General features: G+C 52.9%; 1 protein-coding gene across 46 annotated transcripts in view; it reads left to right on the plus strand.

The window, feature by feature from the left end:
- Nucleotides 1-26,797, plus strand: part of MROH1 (maestro heat like repeat family member 1) — a 99,834-nt gene that overhangs the window by 60,530 nt on the left and 12,507 nt on the right. For 13 of the 46 annotated variants that reach the window (XR_011421697.1, XR_011421699.1, XR_011421700.1 and 10 more), the window contains 20 exons: nt 1,729-1,802; nt 3,189-3,311; nt 10,546-10,647; nt 10,837-10,984; nt 11,296-11,336; nt 11,622-11,763; nt 12,099-12,151; nt 12,648-12,755; nt 13,134-13,253; nt 13,444-13,566; nt 14,447-14,593; nt 14,696-14,722; nt 15,715-15,837; nt 16,051-16,130; nt 16,251-16,362; nt 16,470-16,565; nt 17,212-17,316; nt 19,517-19,652; nt 19,761-19,873; nt 20,560-20,712. Coding sequence is in view for 40 of the 46 variants with exons in the window: in XM_070222577.1 (XP_070078678.1) it covers nt 1,729-1,802; nt 3,189-3,311; nt 10,546-10,647; nt 10,837-10,984; nt 11,296-11,336; nt 11,622-11,763; nt 12,099-12,151; nt 12,648-12,755; nt 13,134-13,253; nt 13,444-13,566; nt 14,447-14,593; nt 14,696-14,722; nt 15,715-15,837; nt 16,051-16,130; nt 16,251-16,362; nt 16,470-16,565; nt 17,212-17,316; nt 19,517-19,652; nt 19,761-19,873; nt 20,560-20,712 (2,126 nt within the window). In the remaining 6 variants the exon portion in view is untranslated. Of the gene's footprint in view, nt 1-1,728; nt 1,803-3,188; nt 3,312-10,545; nt 10,648-10,836; nt 10,985-11,223; nt 11,337-11,621; nt 11,779-12,098; nt 12,152-12,647; nt 12,756-13,133; nt 13,254-13,443; nt 13,567-14,446; nt 14,594-14,695; nt 14,723-15,714; nt 15,838-16,050; nt 16,131-16,250; nt 16,363-16,469; nt 16,566-17,211; nt 17,317-19,516; nt 19,653-19,760; nt 19,874-20,559; nt 20,713-26,797 lie in introns of all 46 variants that reach the window. The other 33 variants (XR_002810562.2, XR_011421696.1, XM_070222558.1 and 30 more) reach the window with 6 other exon arrangements.

The raw sequence follows: 26,797 nt of genomic DNA on the forward strand, positions 1-26,797 counted from the left end.
CACTGCAGCTCCTCAGCCATCATAGGTGATGCCGAGCTGCTTCCCAAAGCCATGTGCCGGGGTCCCTAGCACCTCTGGGCATCCCAGCCGCTCTGCCCCTTGCTCGCACGTGGCTTTGTCCCAGACTCGACTTTGCCCGTGGGGCAGCTGTCCTTGGCCTCCGGACCGGCAGGTGGTGGATTCCCACGGCATTGCACGTCTGTTGGCAGTGGGGACTTGTTCAAGTCTTTTCCCCATTTTTCTATTGCTTTGTCCTTCTTTTTCTTGTCGACGGGTGGGATTCTCTGTGTATGGAGGACGTGAGTCCTGGTTGTATGGTGTATTTATCTTGTCTACCTTGGTGTCCCCTTTTCAGTCCTTTTCATGCCGTTCTGATTCACAGAAGTCTGAGCCTCAGTATGCTCCTTCACCGCCTTTGTCTTCCATGCTTCCCAGTTCTGTGCTCTGGAAGACCCTTTGTAGTATCTTACAGGAGCAGCAGTTTGTCTCACGGTTGGGTGTAGAATCAGTCTTTTCTCAGCTTGTACAGTGTGTGTCTCCTGCTCTTATTTTGTGTTATCATGACCAACTCTCGTGGCTGGCACTGTGCCTGGTGCTGCCACCCTGCTCACTGAGTGGTGGGCCGGAGGAGGCATGGGCTCCAGGCCTGAATCGCTGTGGTTGGCTCTGGCATTTGCTGCTCCAAAGCCCTGAGGACTCAGGTTCCTCATGTGAGATGGGGTCATGACAACACCTCTCCCCTAGGATTGTCCTGTGGAATAAAAGCGCTCTCATACAGAGTGCCTCGAAGGGTGCCTACATGGTGTACACACACTGTGTCTGTTTTCATTTTTGTTAATCTCATGACCACTTCTTTTTTTTGTTGTTGTTGAAGAAGATTAGCCCTGAGCTAACTTCCACCGCCAATCTTCCTCCTCTTTGCTGATGAAGATTGGCCCTGAGCTAACATCCGTGCCCATCTTCCTCTACTTTATTTATTTATTTTTTTGAGGACGTTTAGCCGTGAGCTAACCGCTGCCCATCCTCTTCTTTTTGCTGTGGAAGACTGGCTCTGAGCTAACATCTGTGCCCATCTTCCTCTACTTTATACATGGGACACCTACCACAGCATGGCGTGCCAAGCGGTGCCATGTCCGCACCTGGGATCTGAACTGGCAAACCCCAGGCTGCCGAAGCAGAACGTGTAAACTTAATAGCTGTGCCACCGGGCCAGCTCCTCATTACTGCTTCTTGATAGTCACTTTTTATTATAATTGAAATATCAGGAAACAAAGAATTATATTGCTGGTTCTCAAAGTGGGGCCCTCGACCAGTAGCGTCAGCTCACCTGGGAACATGTGGAAAGTACACACTCGAGCCCACCCAGCCCTGTGGCTCAGAGCCAGGGAAGGGTCTGACAAGCCTGCCTGTGATTCTGATACTGCTAAAGGCACCTCTCACACTTGAACCTGGGTCTACTGACTCAGCCCACTCTTTTACCTGCTGCCCTAAACTACCAAGCTTCTAGCTTTTTAATTGGGTAAAATAATGTTATTTGGGAAAAAAAGTCATTTGTCCCCTGGACGGACGTGGGTGGGCTTCTGCTTATGTGTTCTCGTCCTTCTCCCACATGGAGGGCCATCCTGAGGCCAGACTCCTGACGACATGGCCTTGGACCTCATGGTGGTGGACGCGCCAGCCAGCTTTGGTCTCAGTGGGGAGACTGAGCCATCTGTTCATTTCTTGCAGCTGCTCAGATGGAAGTTAAGAAGCCCTTTATTCTCTCCTCCTTGAGGCTTCCTCTCCTGGACACCAACAGCAAGGTAAATCGGTGGGGCCAGCCTGTGCTCTGCCGTGGCAGCCGAAGGGCATGTGGCCTGGCCAGGATCTGAGGCTACCCCTGACCAGGCAGCTGCCCCCTCAGCCAGACCTAGACAGCAGAGGGAGACCGCAGGAATGGGCACGCTGTTGAGTGATGTGTCTAGGCCTCCCTACATCTTACCCCCGTACACTTAACCAGGTATGAAGTAGGTGATGGTCCCTAAGACCACCCTCAGGTTTGATAATTCTCTAGAGGACTCCCAGAACTCATGAGAGCTGTCATACTCACAGTTACGGCTTATTACACTGAAAAGACAGAGACTGACCTCAGCCATGGGAGAGGCGCATGGGGTGGGCTCAGGAGGGCCAGACACAGAACTCCCAGTTGTCCTCTCCCCATGGAGTCCCTGGTGGCCTTAGCTCCCCGTGCAGTGATGTGACAGCACACATGGAGTGTGGCCAAGCGGAGAACCCCTCAGCCTTGTGTCCAGGGTCTTTATGGGGACCTCCGTGGCTTAGACCTGGTTGATTGCCCACATGGCTGACCTCAGTCTCCCGCCCCTCGGGAGGCCCTGGAGGAGGCACCAGCTCTGGGGAAGAGGCTGCTGTTTCTGGCCACAGTGACCTGGCTGTGTCTTCAAGCCACTGGCTGGAATTATTGAGTGGGGCTGGAAAGCGGGCTCAGAACTCCCAGGAGTGTATGGACAACAACTGCAGGTTCAGGGACCTCACCCTGAAGGGTGAAACAGAGCCAGGGATGATGGCACATGAGAGGCACTGACCCTGAGGAACAGCAGCCCTATAGCCCAAGGCTGGGCCGAGAGCTGGACAGAGGGGATGAGTGCGTTTGGAGCCAGAGAAGCAGCAAGTCTAGTGCCTGGGAGAGGAGGGAGGTGTTGGACAGGAGGAAGAGGCCTTCCCCTGAAGATGTGAGCATGTCTACAGGCCAGCGAGAAGGCTGCCTGTGTAGCCAAGCGGCTGTGAAGAAAGTAGGGGTGGGAGCAGGCATGGGTCAGATGCAGACACAGGTGCAGGTGCAGATAAAGGTGTAGATTCCAGTACAGGTGAAGGTGCAGATGCAGGTGCAGGTTCCAGTATGGGTGCAGGTGCAGTTGGGTACAGGTATGATGTAGTGCAGAGGTCGGTGTATGTGCAGGTGTAGGTGTGATGCAGGTGGGGGTTTGCGGGTATAGGCGCAGTGCAGGCACGGGTGTGGGAGCAGGTATGGGTATGGGTGCGGGCACAACTGTAAGTATAGTGCAGGTGTAGTTACAGGCACAGGTGCAGGCAGAGGAAAGGGCAAGATTCCTGTGTTCCAGCCAGATTATGGTGGCACTGTGAGGAGCTCTCTGTGAGGCCCCTCCCTGCTGTCCTTTGGTTCTGGGCAGGTGAAGCGGGCTGTGGTACAGGTGATCAGTGCCATGGCCCACCATGGCTACCTGGAGCAGCCTGGAGGCGAGGCGATGATCGAGTACATCGTGCAGCAGTGTGCGCTGTCCCCCGAGACTGAGGTAAGGGGGCACCACCTCACCCACCTGTTCTGGGGTCCAGGAGCTGTTGGCCTTCTGGGCCCACGTTTCCCCACCTTTGTCGGGGCTTGTGGTTATCAGCAGCCGCCTGGCCCCAGCTGGAGGGCAGCGAGGTGGGTGAAGGCCTGGGCCTGGGTCTGTGTGCTGAGCAGCTTTCTCTAATTCCTGAGTCAGGGCCTCTGCACCTTGGTGGCTCACTTCCTTAGCTCCAGGACTCAGAAAGGAGAGGCAGAATAGACACGTGGCTCTCTTTGGGGGTTTTCTATTTAAAAAGTTATTAAGCAAGTCCCAGTTTCTTCTTGAGGGAGAGCAGGGTAGACTGTGGTGCAAATAAACAGGCACAACTGGGCGGTCTCGATGTCACTGCCACAAGCCCACGGTGAGGGCAGCGGCTCTTGGGCCCTCCTGCTCTGGACCTGGTCTCTTCAAGTCCACAGCGCCGGCCTGTATGCTAAGGGCAGCTCGGAACTGAGGTGGCCCTGCCTGGGGCACCCTCGTGCCCCCAGATGGGACCTCTGCATTTATGTTGAAGCACTGGAGTTCAACGAGAGCGAGTGGCCGCTCTGTTCCTGTGCCCCTGATAGGACTGTCAGCCCTCAGGGCAGGGCAGCCCGGCTTGGCGCTTTTCCCGCAGGCCTCGGGGAGGTTGGGCCTGCTGGTCAGTTTGGCCAGTTTCAACCTCTGCACCTTCACAGGCAGCTTCAAAGTCATTAGACAGGGACTGAGGAGAATCAAGAATTCTGCGAAGTCTGTTAGACCCCTGTATTTTGGGATTTGAAGATCTCTTTTAATATTAGAAAACTAACAGACTCCTATTCTGGGAATTGTACTTTCAATTCCTTTTGAGGAAGAAGATTCTACTATGAATTCTGTAACTCATTGTCAGCGTTTTGAATAGGAAGAAATCTAACAGACTAAAATAATTTTAAAAACAGCAGCGCTCTGTGTGTGTATCTTCTTGCTTGGTGTACTGCTTGCGGCTGTACAGTGCAGGGCTGGCGCCTCGGGAAGGCACACAGAGGCGGGGTGAGTCCTGACTGATTCTGGAACAATCAGTCAAGTTCAAGGGCATTGGGAAAGAGAAAAGGGGACCCAAAAAGCTTTCCTCGTTCTTAGATTCCCCTAGAATGTCTTTGGAGAAATGTAAGTTAAAGATTAGAATTGTTTATTATTTATCGTTATTTTGCTGTTTCCTCTGTACTTTTTGCTTCCCCCCCCAACTTTCTTTTAAAATCAGAGTTACTGACGTGTAATTTGCATACAGTAAAATGCACCCTTTTAAATGTACCATTAGGTGTTTTTTGACAAGTTAACACAGTCATGCAGCCACCAGCACATCAGGACACAGAACATTCCAGGCCCCCAATTCCCTTTGCCTCTTTGTAGCCTACCCCTCCTCCACCCCGAGGTTCTGGCAACTCTCATCTGCCTTCTGCCCCTGCAGCTCACCCTTCCCAGAATGTCGTCTAAGTGGCATCGTCCAGCGCAGAGTCTTTGAGTATGACTTCTTTCACGTGTATCATGTGTTGGAGGTCATCTGTGTTGTCACATGCATCGTAATTTGTCCACTTTTACTGCTGAGTAGTACCGCAGTTTGTTTATCCACTCACCAGTAGTTGGACATTTCAGTTGTTTCCAGGTTTGGCAGTTATGAATAAAGCCACCATGACCATTTGGGTGCAGGTTTCTGCGAGGTGTACGTTTGTACACCGTGGGCTAATGCCCAGGTGTAGGACTGCTGGGACAGATGAGAAGTGCATGTTAAGCTTCATGAGAAACTCACAAAGTGTCTTCCACTGTGGCTCCTCCCACCGGCGGTGTGTAAGAGCTCCTCTTGCTCTGCACCCCTGTGAGCACTGGGGGCTTTCTGGTCAGCATTGTTGATTTCTTAAGCCATTCTGACATGGTGGTGTCTCACTGTGGGTTTAATTTGTGTTCCACTCATTACTGTTGATGTTGACCGTCTTATGTGCTTATTTGCCATCACATATCTTCTTTGATTAAATGTCTGTTCATATCTTTTCCTTATTTTTAAATTGGATACTTTATTTTCTTATTATTGAGTATTGAGTGTTCTTTACATATTCTGGATACAAGTTCTTTTTCAGATTTATCATTTGTAAATATTTTCTGACAAGTCTGTTGCATGCTTATCTTTTTCTTTTCCCTCTTTCTTTTTTTTTTTTTTTTTGAGGAAGATTAGCCCTGAGCTCACTTCCACTGCCAATCCTCCTCTTTTTGCTGAGGAAGATTGGCCCTGAGCTAACATCCGTGCCCACCTTCCTCTACTTTATATGTGGGACACCTGCCACTGCATGGTATGATGAGTGGTGCAGAGGTCTGCACCCGCGATCCAAACTAGCGAACCCTGGGCCGCTGAAGCAGAGCACGTGAACTTAACCACTATGCCACTGGGCCAGCCCCATCTTTTTATTTTCTTAACAGTGTCTTTCAAAGAGCAGAAGTTTTAATATTTTAGAAGTCCAGCTTATCAATTTTTAAATTTTTGGATGATGCTTTTGATGTCCTAGCTACTAAATCCTTGCTTAAGCCAAGGTCATAAAGATTTTCTCCTATGTTTTCTTCCAGAAGTTTTAAGTTTTAGATTTTACGTTTGGGTCTGTGATCCATTTTGAGTTAACTTTTGTTTAAATGTGAGGTGTGCGTTGAGGTTCATTATTTTGCATACAGATGTCCAATTGTTCCAGCACCGTATGTTAAAAAGACTCTTCTTTCTACATTGATGAATTGTCTTTGCATCTTTGTCAAAAATCAGGTGGCGTTATGGACTGTGTTTCCCTCCCGTGTCGCGGGTTTGGTCGGGCCCACCCTCACAGTTAGTCTGGAGTCGGGCGGTGAGAGTCCTCCAACTTCAGTCGTGTTTTCTATTAAAGTTTCTTTACTTTTCCATATAAGCTTTAGAATCATCTTGTTGATTTCTACAAAAATAAGCCTGTTTGAACTTTGATTGGGATTGGATTGAATCTGTAGACCGTTTGGGAAGAATTAATCTTTATAATATTGTCTTCCAATCCATGGAAATGGTGCATCTCTACATTTATTTAGGTCTTCTTTGATTTCTTTCATCAGTGTTTTGTAATTTTTAGCGTATATATTCTGTGCATATTTTGTTAGACTTGCAACTATTTTATGTTTTAGTGCTATTATAATAGTATAGTTTTGTTAATTTCAATCTCCAGTTGTTCATTGCTAGTGTATAGAAATATGGTTGACTTAAAAAAAAATTTTTTTTAAGATTTTATTTTTCCTTTTTCTCCCCAAAGCCCCCAGTACATAGTTGTATATTTTTAGTTGTGGGCCCTTCCGGTTGTGGCATGTGGGACGCCACCCCAGCATGGCCTGATGAGCGGTGCCATGTCCACGCCCAGGATCCAAACCGGTGAAACCCTGGGCTGTCGAAGCGGAGCGCGCGAACTTAACCACTTGACCATGGGACTGGCCCCCAGAAATATAGTTGATTTTTATATATTGACCTTAATATTGCCTGTGGCCTTGATTTCTATAGATTCTTGGGGATTTTCTACAAAGAGCATCATGTCTTCTTCTGATAGACAGTTCTACTCTTCTTTCCAGTCTGAATGCCTTTTATTTCTTTTTCTTGTCTTATTGCATTGGTTAGAACCTCAGTACAATGCTGCATACAAGCAGGGAGAGTAGACATCCTTGCTTTGTTCCCAATCTAAGGGGAACTGTTCAGTCTTTTACTATTAAAGATCCTGCTTTAAATTTTTTTTTGGCGAGGAAGATTGGCCCTGAGCTAACATCTGTGCTAATCTTCCTCTGTTTTATGTGGGACACTGCCACAGTGTGTCTTGAGGAGTGGTGCTAGGTCCGCATCTGAGATCTGAACCTGTGAGCCCTTACCGCCGAAGCAGAGTGCGTGAATTTAACCACTACGCAACCAGGCCAGCCCCTAAATTCTTTTGGACATAAACAACTGCTTTTTAAATGTTGAGTGAACCTTACAATGCCAAGATAAACCCCACTTGGTGATAATTTATTGTCCTTTTAATATATTGCTGGATTTGATTTGCTGATACTTTGTAGAGAGATTTTGCATCTCTTCAGGAGGGATGTTGGTCTATACTTTACTTGTAATGTTTTTCACTGGTAATGCTGGTGCCTCATTAAGTATTCAGACATGTTCCCTCCTCTTCTAATTTCTGAAGAATTGGTATCATTTTTCCTTAAATCTTTGGTAGAATTCCTCAATGGAGCCATGTGGGCCTGGAGGTTTCTTTGTTGGAAAGTTTTTAACCATGAATTCAACTTCTTGATTAGACTAAGAGCTGTTTAGGTTGTCTGTCTCGAGTGAGCTTTGGTGTATGTCTCTGGGCCCAAGGTCCTAAGACCACCTACATGCTTGGTGATTCACTTGAAGGCCTTACAGGACTTAGAGGCGATTGTACTCACGGCTGCAGTCCATGTGCAGATTTCCTGTGCTCTCCCAGAAGGGGCCACACGGATGCGCTCCCTCCTGCAGCAGTGAAATGCAGCAACACAAGTGCAAGGTTTCTGCCCAGGGAGGCCCCTTTGGGATTCAGAATCCAAGGTTTTATTTTTTATTTTTATTTATTTTTTTTTTTTAAGATTTTTTTTTTATTTTTTCCTTTTTCTCCCCAAAGCCCCCCGGTACATAGTTGTATATTCTTCGTTGTGGGTCCTTCCAGTTGTGGCATGTGGGACGCTGCCTCAGCGTGGTCTGATCAGTAGTGCCATGTCCGCGCCCAGGATTCGAACCAACGAAACACTGGGCCGCCTGCAGTGGAGCGCGCGAACTTAACCACTTGGCCACGGGGCCAGCCCCCAGAATCCAAGGTTTTATTGGAGGCAGACTACGTAGGCACACACTGCCACCACAAGCACCAAATTCCAGACTCTCAAAAGAAGCAGATGTTTAGTGCTCAGGCAGTCACAACAATCTTCTCACTTAGGGAATGTCTCAAAAGCCAAGTTCCCTAACGTAAAATGCTTCAGGTGATATGGGAAACAGTATGGTGGGTCTTCAAAAAATTAAACGTAGAATTTCCATATGATCCAGCAATTTCACTTCTGGGTGTGTACCCAAAGGACTTGAAAGCAGGAACTTGAAGAGATGTACACACCTTTGTTCACAGCAGCATTGTTCACAATAGCTACAACGTGGAAGCAACCCAAGCATCCATCGACGGATGAATGGATAAACAAAATGTGGGTTATCCATGCAAAGGAATATTATTTCGCCTTAAAAAGGAGGGAAATTCTAATACATGCTACAGCATGTGTAAACTTTGATAATTTGCTGATTAAACTTTTACCTACTAGTTTTAGCATCATTTGATGATTTTCTAACTCCATTTATTTTTCTATACTTTGCTTTGGCCCTCTGTTGTAACAAAGAGCTTTTCCTATTCTTATGTTCATATGTGTATCTCAGTTTGGACTCGTGGGTTGCTATTTTATGCAGTGGTCTATAATCCTTTTCTGTCGTTGATGGTCAGATTGTTCCGAATTTGGCCAGTGGAAACCCCCATTGAGCTGGCTCCTGTGTCCTCGTGGCATGTGTCCATCATTCTTTGAGCATTTCCTTACTTTCTGGCACAGAAGGATGCTCTAGGCTCACTTTCAACTGTCCTTGCCTCCAGCTCTGTGGACCCTGTTCTGATGAGTTCTTTTATCTTTTATTACTGGGGAATTTGTTTCCTTTATTTCTTTAAATTTTTCTTGCTCTCCATTTTTATTTCTCTGTAATTCTGGTACTTCTATTATATCTTTCTTTATTCTCCCTTGAAGGCTTCAATCTGTTCTTCCAAGTCACTAATTTCCTCCTTAGCAAGTCATTTCACTATTCATTTCTGAATCAAATTCCATATTTCAACTGTTGTAATTTTTCACATATTTTTTCTTCTTCTTGGTTCATATTAATATTTTCTCACCTGTAGTGTGTTTTTTTCAGTTAAGGTTATCTTCTTGTTCGGTATGTCCTAATATTTCTGCTTCTGATGGCCTTTGTATGTGGTCTCAGTGTTCACTATCAGATAGTTTGCAGTTTCTATTTGGGTTCTTTATTAATCCAAAGTTTCTTTTAGGATATTTAAATTTTTCTACATGAATAGCTTTTCACGGCTATTGTGGATTTGTAATTTTATTCCATTGCCTACAGGTTCATTTCTGCTTTTAAGAGTTTGTTGAGATATTCTTTTTGGCCTAATAGATGGTCAAGCTTTCAAAGTGGTTCATGTGTGTTTGGTGTAAAGTTCTAGCTATATATTTAGAGCATGCTTTAAAAGTTGTTATTCAAGGCCTAAATATCCCTAATTTTTCTACTTGACCTTGGATTTCTAAGTGAGAAATGTTAAGTCTCTTATAATCATTGCAGTTTTGCCAGTTTCTCTTTGTTGTTTAGCGTTTGCTTTTTGGTATTTCAAAGCATGAATGGAAGGCTCACTGGGACCGGCCTTGTGGCTGAGTGGTTAAGTTCACGCGCGCCGCTTTGGCGGCCCAGGGTTTCACTGGTTCACATCCTAGGTGTGGACCTACCACTGGTCATCAGGCCATGCTGAGGCGGTGTCCTACATAGCAGAACCAGAAGGACCTACAACCAGAATATGCAACTGTGTACTGGGGGGCTTTGGAGAGAAGAAGGAGGAAAAAAGAAAAGAAGATTGGCAACAGGTGTTAGCTCAGGGCCAATCTTAAAAAAGAAAACAGAAGCCCTTTTTTTGCATGGGAGCTTCCCAGAGGGCCAGGCTTTGGAGCACTATTTTACTAGGCAAAGAGGACAACAGGTGTCTCCAGAGCCTACTCAGGCTGCTGAAGTTGTAGTCTATTCTTGATAGAAAGTAGGCGTTTTCTTGGGTGATTATCATTTCCACAAAGGCCCTCTCATTTCTACGGATGTCAGCATTGCCAGCATCAAGGACAAAGTTACTTCTTATGGAGTCAGTGGCTTACAGGAAATGCTCAGTTTCCTTTATTTTGGAGACTATAACTAAGCCAGGTGAGGCTGTTTCCTTGGGCAATTTTAGCATAGAGTGCATTTCCTGCCTGTGGCAGTGACATGGGCGTCCCCTCGGTGGAGGCCAGGCAGAGTGTCCTGCTTCCATACAGGCTGTGTCCTCATGGTCCAGAGCCCACCACCATCTAACCTTGGAGCATGGAGAGCAATGTGGCTGCGGCGCCCCATGCATGTTCCTGCCTCTTCCCCCACACTCAGAGGCCGGGCCCTGACAGCGAGGACCCCACAGCCAACAGCGTGCGGGCCGTCAGCATCAGCACCCTTTACCTGGTCAGCACCACTGTGGACAGGATGAGCGACGTGAGTGCAAGGGCCTGCCCCTGCTCCTGCTGCCTCGCCCGTGGATGCTGACCTGTGGTGGGCAGTGGTGGGGCGCTCTTGGGGCTGCCTTGTTGCAGCTGGCCAGACTTCCCGAGTCCGGCAGTGCCTGCAGTGGGAGCCCCTCAGCGTGCGCTGCTGGCCCCGTACAGACCACAGTGCTGCCCCCAGGTTCTCTGGCCCTACTTGCTCGAGTTCCTCACCCCCTTGCGCTTCACTGGGGCGCTGACCCCACTGTGCAAGAGCCTCGTGCACCTCGCCCAGAAGAGGCAGGAGGTGGGGGCTGATGCCCTCCTCATCCAGTACGATGACAGCAAAGGTATGCGGAGAGGCCCCATCCCCAAACCTGACCCTGACCCCACCCCATGCCGATCCCCTGACCCCACCCATCCCATCCCCAACCCCTGACCCTGAACCCACCCATCCCATCCCCAACCCCTGACCCTGACTCTACCCTTCCCATCCCCAACCCCTGACCCTGACTCTACCCATCCCATCCCCAACCCCTGACCCCACCTGACCCCTAACCCCTGACTTAGCTCCCCTTCCCACCCCCAGCCTCGCCTAGGACAGCAGACAGGCTGGGACACTGCAGACAGCCCTCTGAGTGTTTCCACCATCTCTTTCCAGGGACCCTTCCGTCTCCCTACGCCATAACCACGAGGCTTCTGGTAAGCAGCACTTCAGCCTTTGGCTTTCACTGCTGCTGACGCATCGCCTCCCTCTACTCAGGTGGCCGCCTGGCAGCCGGCGCACTCCGAGGGGCATCAGGAGAGGAGTGGGCTCTCCCCTCCGGCCTGTCCCCGAGTCCTGTCCGCGTGCTGACTCAGCTATGGAAAGGACGCTGCCTTGCAGTGGGGGCTGGTTGGGTGCTCCGGTGGGGTTTTGGGGAGCTGCATCTCAGGGGGCTTGCCTCCACCCCGGGCGGGCAGAGCTCCCACCTCTGCCTCCCTCAGGCTGTGTCTTCCAACCCCTACCTGGGGGATGGCCGCGGGGTGGCCTCGCTGCGCCTGCTGAGCGTCCTGCACCGTGACATCCACCCTTTGCTGGGTCAGCGGTGGGCCACAACTATCCCCCTGCTGCTGGACTACCTGGATGGTGAGGCCCCTGGAGGTGGGCGTCGCCTCTGCCCCGACCCCTTTTGCCAGTTGGCATCAGGGCTGGCCAGTGGGGACCAGGGTTTAGTAAGTTGGAAGACATGCCCTCTACTGTGGTTCAGGAAAGGCACTTCCCGCTGGGTGTCACCAGGGAGCACCTGGCATGTGAGCACAGTCCTGGGCTTCCTGTGTTCTCCGGAAGATGGGGCAGGCCTGGTGGGAAGTGCGGGTGGGACCTGGGTGGGGTGCTCCCACCCTCCACTCCTGCCTGTTACCCACTCCTGCCTGCCAGGCTGGGCCTGCCTGCCAGGCTGAGTAGATGACTGGTCATTTCAGAATATACTGAGGAGAGCTTGTCACAGAAGGAATGGGAGGAAAAGCTGCTGATGGTGAGAAGGCAGAGGAGACTGAGAGTGTGGCCTGTCCTGGGCATGGAGACCTTTTCTGGGTTGGATGGGAGAGTCTGGGGCGGCAGATGCTCGGGAAGCTGTACCTTCCCAGGCTCGTGATGCCTTGATCTGGTGGTGCACTGGGGAGGGGCAGAGGGACAGGCAGATGTCTCTGGGGTAAGGACTGTCTGCTGCCCTCACAGATTGCCCACCCTGCTGTGATGGGGCTAAATTATAGGAGCTTTGAGCTGCCCTGGCCACGGGAGCCTTCTCTCCTGTCCCCTGCCTGGCCAAGAGCTGTCTGCACCCCTAGCCCATTGCATGTCTGACCACCCGGGGTTTGCCCTGCCTGGGCTTGAAGGTCATTATAGACCATTCAGAGCCATGGCACAGGATCACCCTGAGGGGACTGCATGTGACACCCCTGGGCTATCTACAGCCAGCCCTGTGAAGGGCTGAGCTCCCAGCCCCTCACTGGTGTAGCTCCTGCCCACAGTTCCTTCGGGACACTCTGACTGTTGTGTCTGACAACACGTGGACCTGCCAGCTGAGCCTGGAGATGTGCAAGCAGCTCCCCTGCTACAGCGAGACACCCCGGGAGAAGGTGTGTGGGGACAGCCGGCCAGGGGTTCTGGGTGTTGTACCTAGGCTCCGAGTGCCTGGGCCCTGATTCTCTGTCACTTGCTGGCCAGGCCTTTCTCTAGTGGCCCTTGTGGCCCTGGCAGAGCCAGGAAGGAAGGCCTGGGAGCCTTCTCGTAGTGGCTGATGTCCAGGAGATGGGGAGCCCACCGCCCCCACCTCCTGCTCCTCAGACACTGCCCAGAACTCACCCTGTCCTTGCAGTGGCCAGTGTGGTGGATTTTGACCACCCCTTCCACGTCTGGTTGGCAGCGTGGACGCTACCAGCAGCAGTACCATGGTAGTGCTGGGCACACCTCCACTAAGGAGTTAGACACAACCATGTACTTTGGCTTTGTTGCAGAACTTCCTGTATAAATGCATAGGAACCACCCTGGGCGCCACCTCGAGGAAGGAGGTGGTGAGAGAGCATCTGCAGGAGCTGCTGGAGACAGCCCGATACCAGGAGGAGGCTGAGCGCGAGGTGCTGTCACCTTCCCCATGGGACACCCTGGATGCCAGCAGGCTGGCTGACAGTGGTTACCTTCTGTCCTCTTCAGGCGTTCAGCCAGTGTGTGCACCTGTGTGACGTGTGCACACGTATTCAGTGTGCACTGACGGGCATGTATGTGCACACATGTGCAGCATGTGAGTGCACCTGTGTGCCTCCCCAGGGCCTCGCCCATTGCTTTGGGATCTGTGCCATCTCCCACCTGGACGACACCCTGGCTCAGCTGGAGGACTTTGTAAAGTCAGATGTGTTCAGAAAATCTGTCGGCATTTTCAACATTTTTAAGGTACAGAGGTCAAGCTGACACCCTGGGGGATTTGGTCTGGGGTGGGACTGGCCTGTGATTTGTCTCAGTGTGGCACACTGCGTATTGAGGTCCTGGGGGTGAGGGGTCCTGGAGCTTCCTGGACTCCTGGTGCCCTTCAGGCTGGGGGTGGGGCAGGGAGCGGACAACCAGTCTCCGCTCCCTCGTGGGTGGGGCTGGTGCATGTGGTCTCCTTCCCAGCTGGTGACAAGGGGCATGTGGCCCTCTGCCAGCTGGGGTGATGAGTGGGGCTCCAGGCTGCAAGGATGGGAACTGCCCCCGACCGGTCCCACTGGTGGTCTGTGCATCAGTCACCTGGTGGCTGGCGGAGGCTGCATTCTTGCAGAAGCTTGATTCAGGAGGGGTAGACCACTAGCGTGTGCCTCACCCCCACCCTGTCCCTCGGTGTTCTGTCCCCGAGTGCCTGTCCCGGTTACAGAATCTCAGGGCTGTACTAGGCATGCAGGGCCAGCCCATCCTTTCTGCGCACATAGATATGAAGAAGCCCCGAGGACAGAGGGGCTCCTGTGCAGCCGCCCGAGCAGGGACAGGGACCACGACTCTGGGCCCTTCTGTTGCCTTTCAGCTGCCCAGCTCTTCCTCCTGCTTGCCCCTCCCACCTTGGTCTCCTGCTCGGTCCTTTCCTCTCTGCCCCTTGGTCCCCCACAGGCCTGAGCCTGGTCAGCCTACCCTGTCCTGCTGTCCCTGGCAGGGGGACTCTCCCTTGGGTGCAGTGGTACTGCCCAGTGGCCAGGCTCTGCCCTTCTTCCCAAGGAGCTTGGGGAGTTTGAGTGCAAGGCTTCCTGTTGGGGGGCTGTGATTAACTGTGTGATTGAAGTCGTGCGATCCTCTGGCCTCTCAGGATCGAAGTGAGAATGAGGTGGACAAAGTGAAGAGCGCACTGATCCTTTGTTACGGGCACGTGGCGGCGCAGGCCCCCCGTGAGCTGGTGCTAGCCAAGGTCGAGTCGGACATCCTGCGGAACGTGTTCCAGTGCTTCCACACCAAGGTGGGCGTCTCGGGCACCCGGAGGAGGGGGGCCATGCAGGCGAGGGAGGAACGCTGGCGCCAGAGTCTCACGTTTTAACTCCTCTCACTTTTTGTTGTTCAGGTTCTGGGCATAAAGGTAGAGACCAAGGTACAGTGTGTAGGAGTTGAGTGTGAGCTACGCCTTCCTCTCTCCTCTGGGCTGGGCTGCAAGCTTCAGAGGCAGAAGCCAGGGGGGTGCTCACTGAGGTTTCTTGGTCCTGGTCCGGGGGAGAGTATTCTGGAATATAACTCCAGGGCTTGTCCCCACTTATGTTGGAGCAGCCCCTCCCTTTGGGCCAGGATGGAGGTCCAGGAGCTCCTGTTCTGGCCTGGAACCTGGACAGTGGGTGGGAAGAAGGGGGATTTCTGCCACCTCTGAGCAGCTGGGTGGCGGGTTCGCAGGCCAGGGGCAGGAGCCTCAGGTGGCAGCCCCTCTGCTCTGGCTCCACTCCCTGATGCTCGCAGGGGCTGGACCTCCCAGTGAGCACCTGGGAGAGGGCTGAGTTCTGAAGCCAATGACAGTGGCCAGGCCCTCTGCCTCACTAACATGTTTCCGTTCTGGGGTCTCTGGCACTAACCTGGAAGCTCCTCTCCGGGAGCAGTTGGGCCCTCCCCTTGAAGAGCAGACCTTCCTGGGGCTCCTGGGGGTGGCTGGGCGGGGGCTGTTCTGAGAGTTGTCTCTTTTCCCAAGCTCCTTAGAGTGTAGGGGCCGGCCCTCTGTGTCCCCAGGATAGCTACCCTCGTCGCCTTCTCCAGCCCCCTAGAGCCCCATCTGCCTACAGTCGTCTGCCCAGGGCCATGACCCAAGGACTTCTGGCCCAGGACAGGCAGAGAGCTGAATGCCTTAGGGCTTCCTTCACAGACCCCCTCTTGGCCCATGTGGCTTTGAGAGCTGCTGGAGGAGGACTGGCTGAGAGCCTCTCTCTAAGAGTGTGATTCCAGCTGCAGAGGGACAAGAGGGGGTGTGGTCTAGCATCTGTTGCTGTGGCAGCCCTCCATTCTGGGCCTAGCCCCATGGGCTAAGAGACAGTGACCACCTCAGGGTAGGTCCACACTGAGGGGCCGGTGTTGGCAGCCTCCTGCAGCCCTGTGTCCCTTCAGGACCCAGCCCTGAAGCTGTGCCTCGTTCAGACTGTGTGCATGGCTAGCCAGGCCATTTGCAGCAGTGCACAAGCCGGCTCCTTCCACTTCTCACAGAAAGCAGAGCTGGTGGCACAGATGATGGTGAGCACCGGGTGTTCCTGGGCTGATTCCTAGGGCAGCTTCGAGGGTGCTGATGCAGATGGGAGGTGGGCCAGGGGAGGACTGGGAGGCACGTGCATGAGGGGCCCCAGCACCCACATAGGTTGAGAGACAGAGTGGACTTGAAGCCAGCGCCTGCCAGGAGGAAAGCTGGTGCTTCGGCCAAGGGCTGGGTCACGTGACTGTCTCCCCCAGGAGTTCATCAGGGCAGAGCCCCCAGACTCCCTGAGGACACCCATTCGGAAGAAGGCCATGCTTGCCTGCACTTACCTGGTGTATCCTTTCCTCCGGGTGTGGCAGCATGCCTGCGTGCGAGGGCCGTTCTGTGTGTGTGCTCTGGGTGAGGGGTGCATTGTGGGGCTAGAGAGGTCTCAGGCTCTTAACTTGTGGCTCAGCTCCCTGGAGCCGGCGCTGGAAGAGCAGACGCAGGCAGATGTGATCCATGGCTGTCTGCACAGCATCATGGCTGTGGTGCCCGTGCCTGAGGGGGAAGATGGCCACCAGGAGGTATCACTGCGTGTCCCTCACCACGGGCCTGCATCTGTGGGGGGCAGCGGGAAGGCCACTGTGGGCGGTGGGGTCATCAGTGGGGCCAACATCTCATCTCCTTCCAGTCTCTCTACCTGGATACCGTGCACGCCCTTGAGGATCTGCTGACGAGCCTCCTTCGGCGAAACATGACTCCCCAGGGCCTGCAGATCATGGTGGAGGTGTGCAGTGGGTGTGCACTGCCCGGGGAGGGGGTTGCCCCACCTGGCAGCCAGCCCCTCGCCTGGTTCTCCTGGCCTTCCCTGCCATGGGGGCACCACAGGGACAGTTGGTCCTCTCTGCAAGTGTGGGGGTGGGGTCTGTGAGGGTGCAGGCAGCGCCCCCTCCTGCCTGAACAGGTGTGCAGCTGGGGCAGGCCCTGACCTAGATGGAGCCTGTTCTCTCCTCCCTCACCATCGCATGGTGCCGGGATGGAGAGACCCTGCAGGTGCCCCAGATGTGAGCTCCTGGCTGTCCGAGGCCATCAAGATGGCAGAATGGGCAGGTGGTGGCTGTGCTGCATCTTTTCCTGCCCTTTCAGCACTGCAGTGGGCTGGGCAGGATCGGCCTGCTTCTAGGAACACCTTGTTCCTCTGCAGGCCTGACTCACTCTGGGTCCACCTGGCGTGGCCATGTCTGTGAGCCAGGCCAGCAGGACAGAGTGACGGGGCAGGGCAAGCTGGCAGGTGACCTGCTGGGACTTGGTTGCTGGTCCCTGCAGCAGGGAAGGGTGGCCTGGCAGGGACACTGACCCACCATGGTGCATAGGCTCCTGCTTCCTGGGCTGTTGCCTGAGCTGGCGCCTGTGTGAAGCCCCCTCTTCCCCAGCACCTGAGCCCGTGGATCAAGTCCCCGAGGGGCCACGAGCGGACACGGGCGCTTGGCCTGAGCGCCTGCCTGCTGCGCTTCTTCCTGGAGCACCTGCACATCAGCGTGAGTAGCCGCGGTGCTCACACAGCCACTGCCCTGGCCCTGGGCCTGGTCCCTTGGCTTGGACCACTGTGTGCAGTCCTCGCCCCAGAGCACCCTTCCTCCTGCTGCTGCCCTGGCTCATCCCGCATTCCAGCGAGGCCCATGATCCTCTTTCTGGAGATGTGGATGGAGGACCCATCTGGACCAGGAATTGTCCTCAGGGCCCCTCAGAGTCGAATCTGCTGGCATCCTCGTCCTCGGGAGCCCATGGGTTAGCTGGGACTAATGTGCTCTGTGTTCCGCAAGTGTGGAAAAGGATGATGGGGATCTGGTGTGAAAGGAGGATGAGGGCATTCAAGACAGAAGCAGTGGTCTGAGCAAAGGCAGGGACGTGCACACACGGGATGTTGTGGAAATGGTTCGTGCTGTTGGGGAGGCAGAGTGGGTGGGAGGGGCGTGTTCTAAGATCTGCTTGCTTACCACGCACTTGAGTGTCTGCTGAGATTAAGGACCTCATTGTGATGCTTTTCGGAATCTAACAGTTGTTCTTGCAAGGCCATTAGTCCAGGTGATTTTAGGATAAACTTGACAGTCCTAAAATAGTCCGGTTGCAATTTTGATGGGAATTGATGGATTAACTTGTTGAGCAATAGCATCTTTTAATAATGGATCTTGCCATCCAGGTTGTCAGGCCCCTCAGAAACACTGGACGGTTGCTCTGTGTAGCATGTTCTGACTTAGAGGTTTTGTTGCCATTGTCGGGGTAACTTTTCTTAAATTTTACTTAATCATTGCTTATTGCTGGTATGTAGGAAAACTATGTATTTTTTTGGATACTTAGAAACTGCATAGTTGATAAGATTCCTTTGTTATTTCTAATGAATTTTTAGTTAATTCTCTTATGTTTTTCAGATAAATGATCATATCGTTTACAAATCTGATAATTTTGCCTTACCCCCCACCGGTTATCCATCTTAGTTCCTTCTGTCATCTAGCACTTCCAGAACAAGGTGAAAACTGGTGGCAGTCTAAGGCTTTACACAGAGTTTCACTGTTAAACACAATACTTGATTTCGTTGGCATCGTTCATTTTTATCATGTTCTGGAAGCATCCATCTATTTGTTTCAATGAGGAGTTTTATCAGGAACAGATATTGGATGTTTTCAGATATCTTTTTGTCATCCATCAGGATGATTGTAGGCTTTTTCTCATCTTTTTTTTTTTTTTATGTACTCGGACTTTCATTCTTTATGTGGCCAGATCTGTGGTGTGTCTCTCAATGGTTCACCTTCTGTGCATGCTTAAACGGGCTTTTCCCACCCAAGTTCTTTCGTGGCCTGTTTTTCAAGTAACCCCGGTCCAGCTAGAGTTCATCTTTGTGTGTTGATGCGACCTCGCTAAGAGGAAGAGCAGCTGGTCCGCCGTGGTCCTTTGTCCCAGGCTCCAGCCTTCTCTCCCACTGGAAATTCCCACACTGGTGACTTGGGGGATGAGGGGTTTCAGGCGAGCCCTCAGCAGAGCTGTGCGCCCCAGGAAGGCCTCACATGTTGGGGGCCGACGGGGCAGGCGAGGCAGGAAGACGGAGGGGTGTGTGTTGGGGGTGGTAACTGATGTCGCCAGGCCCAGGGCAAAAGGATACAAGGCCATTTGCCCAGAGCAGGGTGGGGAAGGCTCCGTATTTGAGGAGAGAAGAAAAGGCCCTGAAAGATGGGACCAGGACCCAGTTAGGGTGAAAGGGGTCTCGTGCAGTCTCCTCACCCAACGAGGAGTTTGCCTTCTAGGGGAGGGCACATCCACGGGTGTTGGCTGAATCAGCAGAGCCCTGCCCCCTCTGCTGCCTCTGGGGCTCCCTCTTAGTCCCTGGATTGTCCCTCTGCCTGCGCACACCTCCTCCTTTCTTATGGACCCTGGTAGACTTGGGTATGGTCAGAGCTAAGCTCAGGGGAGCCCACACGGGGCGGAGGGGTGGAGAGCGTGCAGTGAGCCGGGGGTGGGCTGGCCTGCCTGTCAGGAGGAGGAGCTTACCGGGGCCGTGCTGGCCACAGGGAGGGCCCAGGGCTGCGTGGATGGGGGCTGCCCTCCTGGCCGCACTCTGGCCCATATCTGGGTTCAGGTGGTGGAGGTGCCACCTGCCTACCCCTGGCATCCTCAGGGCCCCAGCTCTCCTCTCTGGCCATCCTCCCCAGTATCCTCAGGTCAACTCCCCATCTTCCTCTCCAGGCTCTGGTGCCCTTCCACAACCTGGGCCTCCTTGTCGGCCTGTTCTCCCCACGGTGTGCGGACCTGTGGTCTGCCACCCGCCAGGAGGCTGTGAGCTGCGTCTACTCCCTGCTCTACCTCCAGCTGGGCTATGAGGGTGAGCCCCTGACTGGGCAGAGGTGTGGAGGGATGAGGAGCAGAGTCTGGGCCTCAGGTGGCCAGGGTAGGCCTCTACCCAGCTCCACGCTCCTTCCTCCTTCTGCAGGCTTCTCCCGAGACTACCGCGATGATGTGGCTGAGCGGCTCCTCACCCTCAAAGATGGCCTCGTGCACCCCGACCCTGCTATCCTTCTTCACACCTGCCACAGCATAGCCCAGGTCCCTGCCGGAGCAACCACCAGGGGAAGGGGGACCGGCACTGTTTGGGGCAGAGCGGGGCTCTGGCAGCAGCACCGTGCGTTTCATGGGCTCTGCAGGCCTCCGGGATGGGCACAACATGGGGCCAGTGGGCTTGAGGTGCAGGGACAGGGGGCATGGGCAAGTTTTACTCAGTGAACTAACTGTCTGGACTACCTCTGACCAGCACCTCCTCTGTCATCTTCCTGCACTCCCTCAGGTCCTCCCACCAAGGCCCAACAGGGAGAGTGTGGTCAGGAGCTAGGCTGGCTCCAAGGGGTTAAGAAAGCTGCCCCTAGCCCATTCTATGAGCCCCCAAGCCAGGATGGTGCTGTTCCATTTGATGCCCACCCCACTGGGTGCTCTGACGTGGACCCTGCAGCTGCCCAGGGACTGCCTTCCAGGGGCCTGAGCCTGGCAGGCCCTCAAGGCTGTCCTAGGCCTAGTCAGGCTCCAGGCTGGGAGATTGCTCCTGCACCACCCCACCCTGGCACTCTGGCAGGATCTCCTGAAGGCGCACAGGGCCTGGAAAAGGGCGAGGAAGGCTGGAGGTGGGATGTGAGATGGGAAATGGTGTCAGCCCTTCCCAGAGGCTTGGCTCCTGGGATGTTATGACTGGAAGGGATGCTGACGCTGCCCTCTCTGTTCTGACACAACCGTCTTCCTAGATTATTGGGAAGCGCCTCCCACCAGATCAGCTAATCAGCCTCTTGCTAACCATGTTTGAGGGCCTGGGAGATCCCGACAAGAACTGCTCCCGAGCTGCTACCGTCATGATCAACAGCCTGCTGAAGGAGCGGGGCAACATGCTCCTGGAGAAGGTGAGGCTCGTGGGGGCATGGGTGTGGCTTGGTCTGGGTGGGGTGCCGATGAGTGGTGTCTCGGCTGGGGTGTGGGAGGCGGGGTAAGTTGGGGCTCCCCCTCCACTCCCCTCCCCTGCTCTGCCCCTATCCATGTGGGCCTGATAGGGACAAATCTTTCTCTTCTGTTTGAAGACAGGTTAGAATTTGGCAAAAGTAACTCCTGAGAAATTAAGGGGAAAAAAGGAGATAGAAAGGAAAATGCAGGTATGGAAGTGTACTGAGCTGGTGGCAGGTGCTGGCTGAACTCCCTGCTACTGTGTTTGGCGAGGTCACAGACCTGATGTCACCAGGAGCCTGCATGGAGGGTTCTGCGGCAGGCTAGCCCAGAGATGCCGTGCCCAGGACACCCAGGTGCTGCCCTGCCATTAACCTATCACCTCAGCATCCTCTCTGGGTGTGAGCTCAGGTGGCTGTCCATATAGTTGTTCCCAAACATGCCTTGGCAGCAGCTCTGCATCAGATGCATGTGAAGCCACAGCTGAAAAGCACGGCCCTGTGGTTAGGTTCTTGTAGGTCTGAGGGAGGCTCCAAGGGCCAGGTGGCTCCTGGAACGCATGCCTGTGAGTCCTTTCCAGGCAGACAGCAGGCGAGGTCCATGTGCCTGGAGGGAGATTTAAGTTCCCTGTTGAAGTGAAGCATACCAGCAGAGAAGTGAGTGGACTTGTCCTAAGTACAGGGCCCAGGAAGTTCACCCTGACATGCAGGAGCAGAGCATTCCACAGCTCCTGAGCCCTTCTGCCCCCAGTCGATGCCCCAGGGGGTGCCACCACTTCCCCGCAGTACAGAGTATGGCCTGGTTTGTACCTGTCAACTTAAAAGGCAAATGTGCCTGTTATTTTATCCTGAAAATGAGTTTATTTGGGCATAGCCGAAAGAATTGCAGTTTGGGGTATGCATGCTATGGCAAACTGTAGGCAAATCCAGAGAACAAAGGAGGGGAGCTGCTTTTATAGAGAAAAAGGGAGAGAGGGAGGGGCTGTTCTAAAGGAAAGTCCATTGGGGGAGAGGAACAGTTCAGGGTGGGAATGCCTTCTCATTGGCTGAGCTGCAGCATCTCTCATTGGCTGAGCTGTGGCATTTCTCATTGGCTGAGATGCGGTGTTTCTCATTGGCTGAGCTGCAGTATTTCTCATTGGCTGAGTTGCGGTGTTTCCCATTGGCTGGGCTGCTGCTAAGTGGGGAGAGAAATCTTCCTTCAGTAGTAAAGTAGTTGTACTTCCTGTGGGAGATGCAAATATCTGTCTCTTCCTGTTCAGTGTAATTGATGGCGTGTGATGGGGTGTGAGCACTCCCCCTGCAGGCCTTCCGGACTCCAGTTTCGTTGAGGTTTCTCCTATTAATTTCCACCTACCTTACTTAGATGAAATCATACCATCAGTGCCCTTCTGTCTGGCCCCTCCTGGTGTTACCGCATGAGATCATGCGTGTTGTCGCCTCTGCTCGCGCTTGGTTCATCCACAAGTCACTCCTTTGTGTGAATGTGTCCCGGCTCGTTCTTCAGCCGACCTCAGCAAACACTTGGGCAGTTCTAGGTCTGGCTGTCAGAGGCATGCTGCCAGAGTCCGGGTTCTTTGGACCTGAGGGCACATTTTGGCTGGGGACATACCCTCAAGCAGCTGTCCCAAGGGCTGCCAGATGGTGTTACCAGGCATGGGGCAGATCTCCTCCTACCAGCAGCGTGTGAGGCTGTGGCACGTGCATTCTTGCCAGCAGTATTTCCTTCCTTTCCAAGGGGGTGTGTAATGGCTTCACATGAGCGTTTAATTTTCATTTCCTTGGTGGCTTATGAAGTTGATACTTTTGCACATAGATGTCCTCTTTTGTGAGGATACCAGCCTTTTGCCCATTTTTCTTCTGAGTTGTCTGTGTTCTTCCTATTGATTTACAGCAGTAGTTTATATATTCTGAATACAAGTCCTCTGTTGGATATATGTATATCACCAATATCTTGTCGGGGGGATGAGCAGGAATTTGCTGATGGAGAAGAGGGAAGATCATCGGTGGAAGGGCCGTGTGCCAAGGGAGCTGAGTGTGGGGGAAAGCCTGGAGAAGGCAAGTGTGTCTTCACAGGGCCCTTGGCCAGGGCTGAGGTGTGGAGCTGCTGGCAGAGTCAGGACCTGGGAGGGAAGCATGGCAGGAGGGTGAGGACAGAGGGCACAGCCGTGATAGTCAGGGTGTGCTGAGCAAAGGTTGGGTTATGTGGATTATATTTTGCATTCACTGGGGCTCCCCAGTTTGGATTTGAGGGGTAGAAAGGTGCTCTGGTGGCTCTTTGCAGGTGGAGGGGCCGGTCCAGGCTGGAGACAGCAGCTGCTCGTGGCCCCGGTGTGTGTATGTGTACACCTCATGTAGTTTACCCAGTCTTCCCTCAGTAGACACTTGGGTTGCTTCCATCTCTTGACTATTGTGAATAATGCTATGAACATGGACATATAAATATTGCTTCGAGATCCTGTTTTCTGTCCTTTTTGATAAATACCTGGAAGTGGGATTGCTGGATCATATGGTATTTATATTTTGAATTTTTTGAGGAACCTCCATACTGTTTCCCAGAGTGGCTGCACCAGTTTACATTCCCACCAACAGTGCACCAGGGTTCCCATTTCTCCACATCCTTGCTAGCATTTATGTCTTGTCTTTTTTTTTTTTTTTCCTGAGGAAGATTCACCCTGAGCTAACACCTCCTGCCAATCTTCCTCTTTTTGTATGTGAGCTGCTGCTACAGCATGGCCCCTGACAGATGAGTGCTGTAGGTCCACACCTGGGCACCAAACTTGGGCTGCCAAAGAGCATGCCAAACTCAACCACTAGGCCACCAGGGCTGGCCCGTCTCTTGTCTTTTTGATAACAGCCATTCTAACAAGTGTGAGGTGATCTCTCATTGTGGTTTTGATTTGCATTTCCCTGATGATGAGTGATGGTGAGCACCTTTTCATGTACCTGTTGACCATTTGTATTTCTTCTTTGGAGAAACATTTATTCATGTCCTTTGCTCATTTTTAAATCATGTTATTTAATTTTTTCTGGTTATTGAGTTGTAGGAGTTCTTTCCATATTCTGGATATTCACCCCTTATCAGATATATGATTTGCAAATATTTCCTCCCATGTTGTAGGTTGCCTTTTCACTCTGTTTATTGCGTCCTTTGACGCATAAAAGTTTCTATGTTTGATGAAGTCCCATATGTCTATTTTTGCTTTTGTTGCCTGTGTTTTTGGTATTATATCCAAGAAATCATTCCCAAACTCAATGTCATGAAGCTTTTCCCCTGTTTTCTTCTAGGAGTTTATGGCTTTGGGGCCCACCCGTTTTTGACAGAGCCAGGCTGCTCCAGGGCCTGGCACACTGAGCCGGTACTGAGCTCTCAGTGCTACTTTGTGCACAGTGGAGCTGCTGAGCCGTCTCCTTCCCAGCTCGGGTTCACAGACATGATGCTCACTACACCCCACCCATGGGCATGGTGTTCCTGATCCCCAGGCTTGTACTTGGAGTGTGTCTGCACTGTGCCACCTCAGTCTCACTGGTGACGTGGCATGCTAGCATCTTGTGTCCATGGGGTCATGGCAGGCCACCATTCTCTTTACAGCCCTAGAGACCTTGGCAGGGGGACCTCCTAGAGACACCTGGACACTGTGACTTTGAATTTATCTAAGCTTGAATCAGAAAATGTGGTCCTTGCAGGTGACATGTGACTGGACTGATCACCGCTTACCCCCAACACACAATGATGGTAAAACAGAGCACGTTGTAAAACTGGGTGCAGAGGGCAGGACGGGACCCCACAGTGGGCCCCTGCCCTCAGCTGTGTCGGAAGTGGGAGAAGGGCCTTCCATGGGTTGGAGGGAATGTGCAGAGGAAGCCAAGGAAACAGGAAAGGATAGACTCACTTTAAAAACAGCAGGTGAGAATGGGAAATGGAGCCTCTGCTGCAGAAATGTCGGGCGGTTCCTTAGAAAGTTAAACCCAGAGTCAGCACATGACCCAGCAGTTCCTAGGCATGTACCCAAGAGAAATGGAAACATCCACAGAAAGACTCGCACACAAATGCTCACAGCAGCATTATCCATAGGAGCCAAATAATGGGAACAGCCCAAGTGTCCAATTAATACATGAACAAATAAAATGCGATCTCTCCACACAATGGGATATTATTCAGCAACAAAAATGAATGCAGTACTGACACATGCTACAATGTGGACGAACCGTGACAGCATTGTGCAAAGTGAAAGACACTAGTCACGAAAGGCCACAGAGAGTATGAGACCTTTCATATGAAATATCCAGAACAGGCAAATCCATAGAGACAGAAAGTGGATAAATGGTTGCCAGGAGCTGGGGGAGGGGGAGCGGGGCATGAGGTTTCTTTTTGGGGTGATGGAAATGTTCTAAAATTGATAGTGGTGATGGTTACACAAGCCTGTGAATGCGCTAACAACCACTGAATTGCACACTTACAATGGGTGAGCCATGTGGCGTGTGAATCATACCTCAGTGAAGCTGTTGCGAAGAAGTGTGACAAGTGTGGCAAGTGTGACAGACAGCTGTAGGAGCCCCTGCAGTCGCTCACTGTGAAGTGGGCGAGCCACAGCCCAGGGGCACGGGTGCCCGCTTGGTAAAGGGGGCCTGGGACAGCCGGAAGCTGAAGGGCACAGGCTGAACCCTGCACTGTGGGCAGCTGGAATGCAGACCCGTGTCCTGGGGCTGGAGAGACCTTGCTCACCAGTCCAGGGAAGCCAGGAACCTGGTGCAGACGCCAGCTGAGGTCCCTCCACATCTAAGTACCGGGACACCTTTGTCCCAGTTCACGAGAAGCGTAGATTCAAGCTGCTCACGTTTACCAGTGTCTTCCAGCTGTTGAAAAAAATATGCAAAAGCAAAGAAAATATTAGAGAAGATACATAAACCACTGAAACAATTATAAAGAAATACCTTTGACAAGACAAGTCATGGGAACAGAGCCAACATCCACAAAAGCCAAATGCAAAGTGAAGAAGGGAGAAGACTGTGCACATAAGAGACTTGACCAATAATGAAGCCTGTCACGAGCAGCGTCCGGTGCGCTGGAAACCGCCGTGAAACGGGTGGGTTTCTGCAGGAACGTTGGTCCCACCAGCATTAATGCAAGAGAGATGGGAAAGTCGAGGGGACTCATAACCATGGAGGTGACCCAGTGCTCTTGCAAGGCGTCCACTCACGGTCATCCAGGCCCACATGCCTGCAGGGGATGGCTGCCCCCTCACGGCCGGGAGCCCAGGAGGACGGAGGGGCACTCCTCCCACTTGCCTCAGTGGGTCTGTACCGCTTCGGTGGTGAGAATGGACGGGAAGAGCCTAGCTGTCTGTCCATGTATGTCCCCAGCTGGCGGACAAAGGAGCAAGACCCTGGCTCAGCTGGTGCAGAGAAGACTTCTCCAAGGCCAACACCTCCTTGCCACCAAGACTCACTAAGCCAGGAATCCGGAGAGTGTTAATGTGGCAACAAGCAAACTCTGCAGACCTGTGGCAGCCGTCTTGTCAGGGGGACGGAGCTGGGCCCAGACAAGGGGCCGGGCCGGCAGAGCATAGCACGGGACAGAGAGGTCCGGCTTGTTAAGAGGAGGGTGCTGGTGCCAGGGGGCTGTGCATGTGAGTTGAGTAATCCACTCGCTGAACTCGGGGTCATAGGAAGAAAAGTGTCATTATGTCTACAAATCCTTTGAGAAATGGCAGCGTCAGCACCTCTCCCTGCAGCCCAGGTTGGGGGCTCTGTCCTGTCCCTGGCAGCACCGGGGGACTGGGACCTTGCCCTGGACACACAGCCCCCTCCACCTCCTCCCCGGCTGAGAACCACACCCATGTCCCCCCTATGCCGTTGCAAGCCATTCCACTGCATGAGCAGGAGTGGGCCTGGCCTGGAAGTTTCCACCATCGGACCCACAGCCAGTGCCCCCTCACCGGTCCTGCTGCCCAGGCCATCAGGTGGGTTCCTTGGCCAACCCTGCCCAGGAACTGAGGGCTTGGCGGAGCTCACATCTGCCAGCTGCCCCTGTCCAGGGGACTGTGTC

Source organism: Equus caballus, chromosome 9 (assembly GCF_041296265.1).
Source record: "Equus caballus isolate H_3958 breed thoroughbred chromosome 9, TB-T2T, whole genome shotgun sequence".
Taxonomy (NCBI): domain Eukaryota; kingdom Metazoa; phylum Chordata; class Mammalia; order Perissodactyla; family Equidae; genus Equus; species Equus caballus.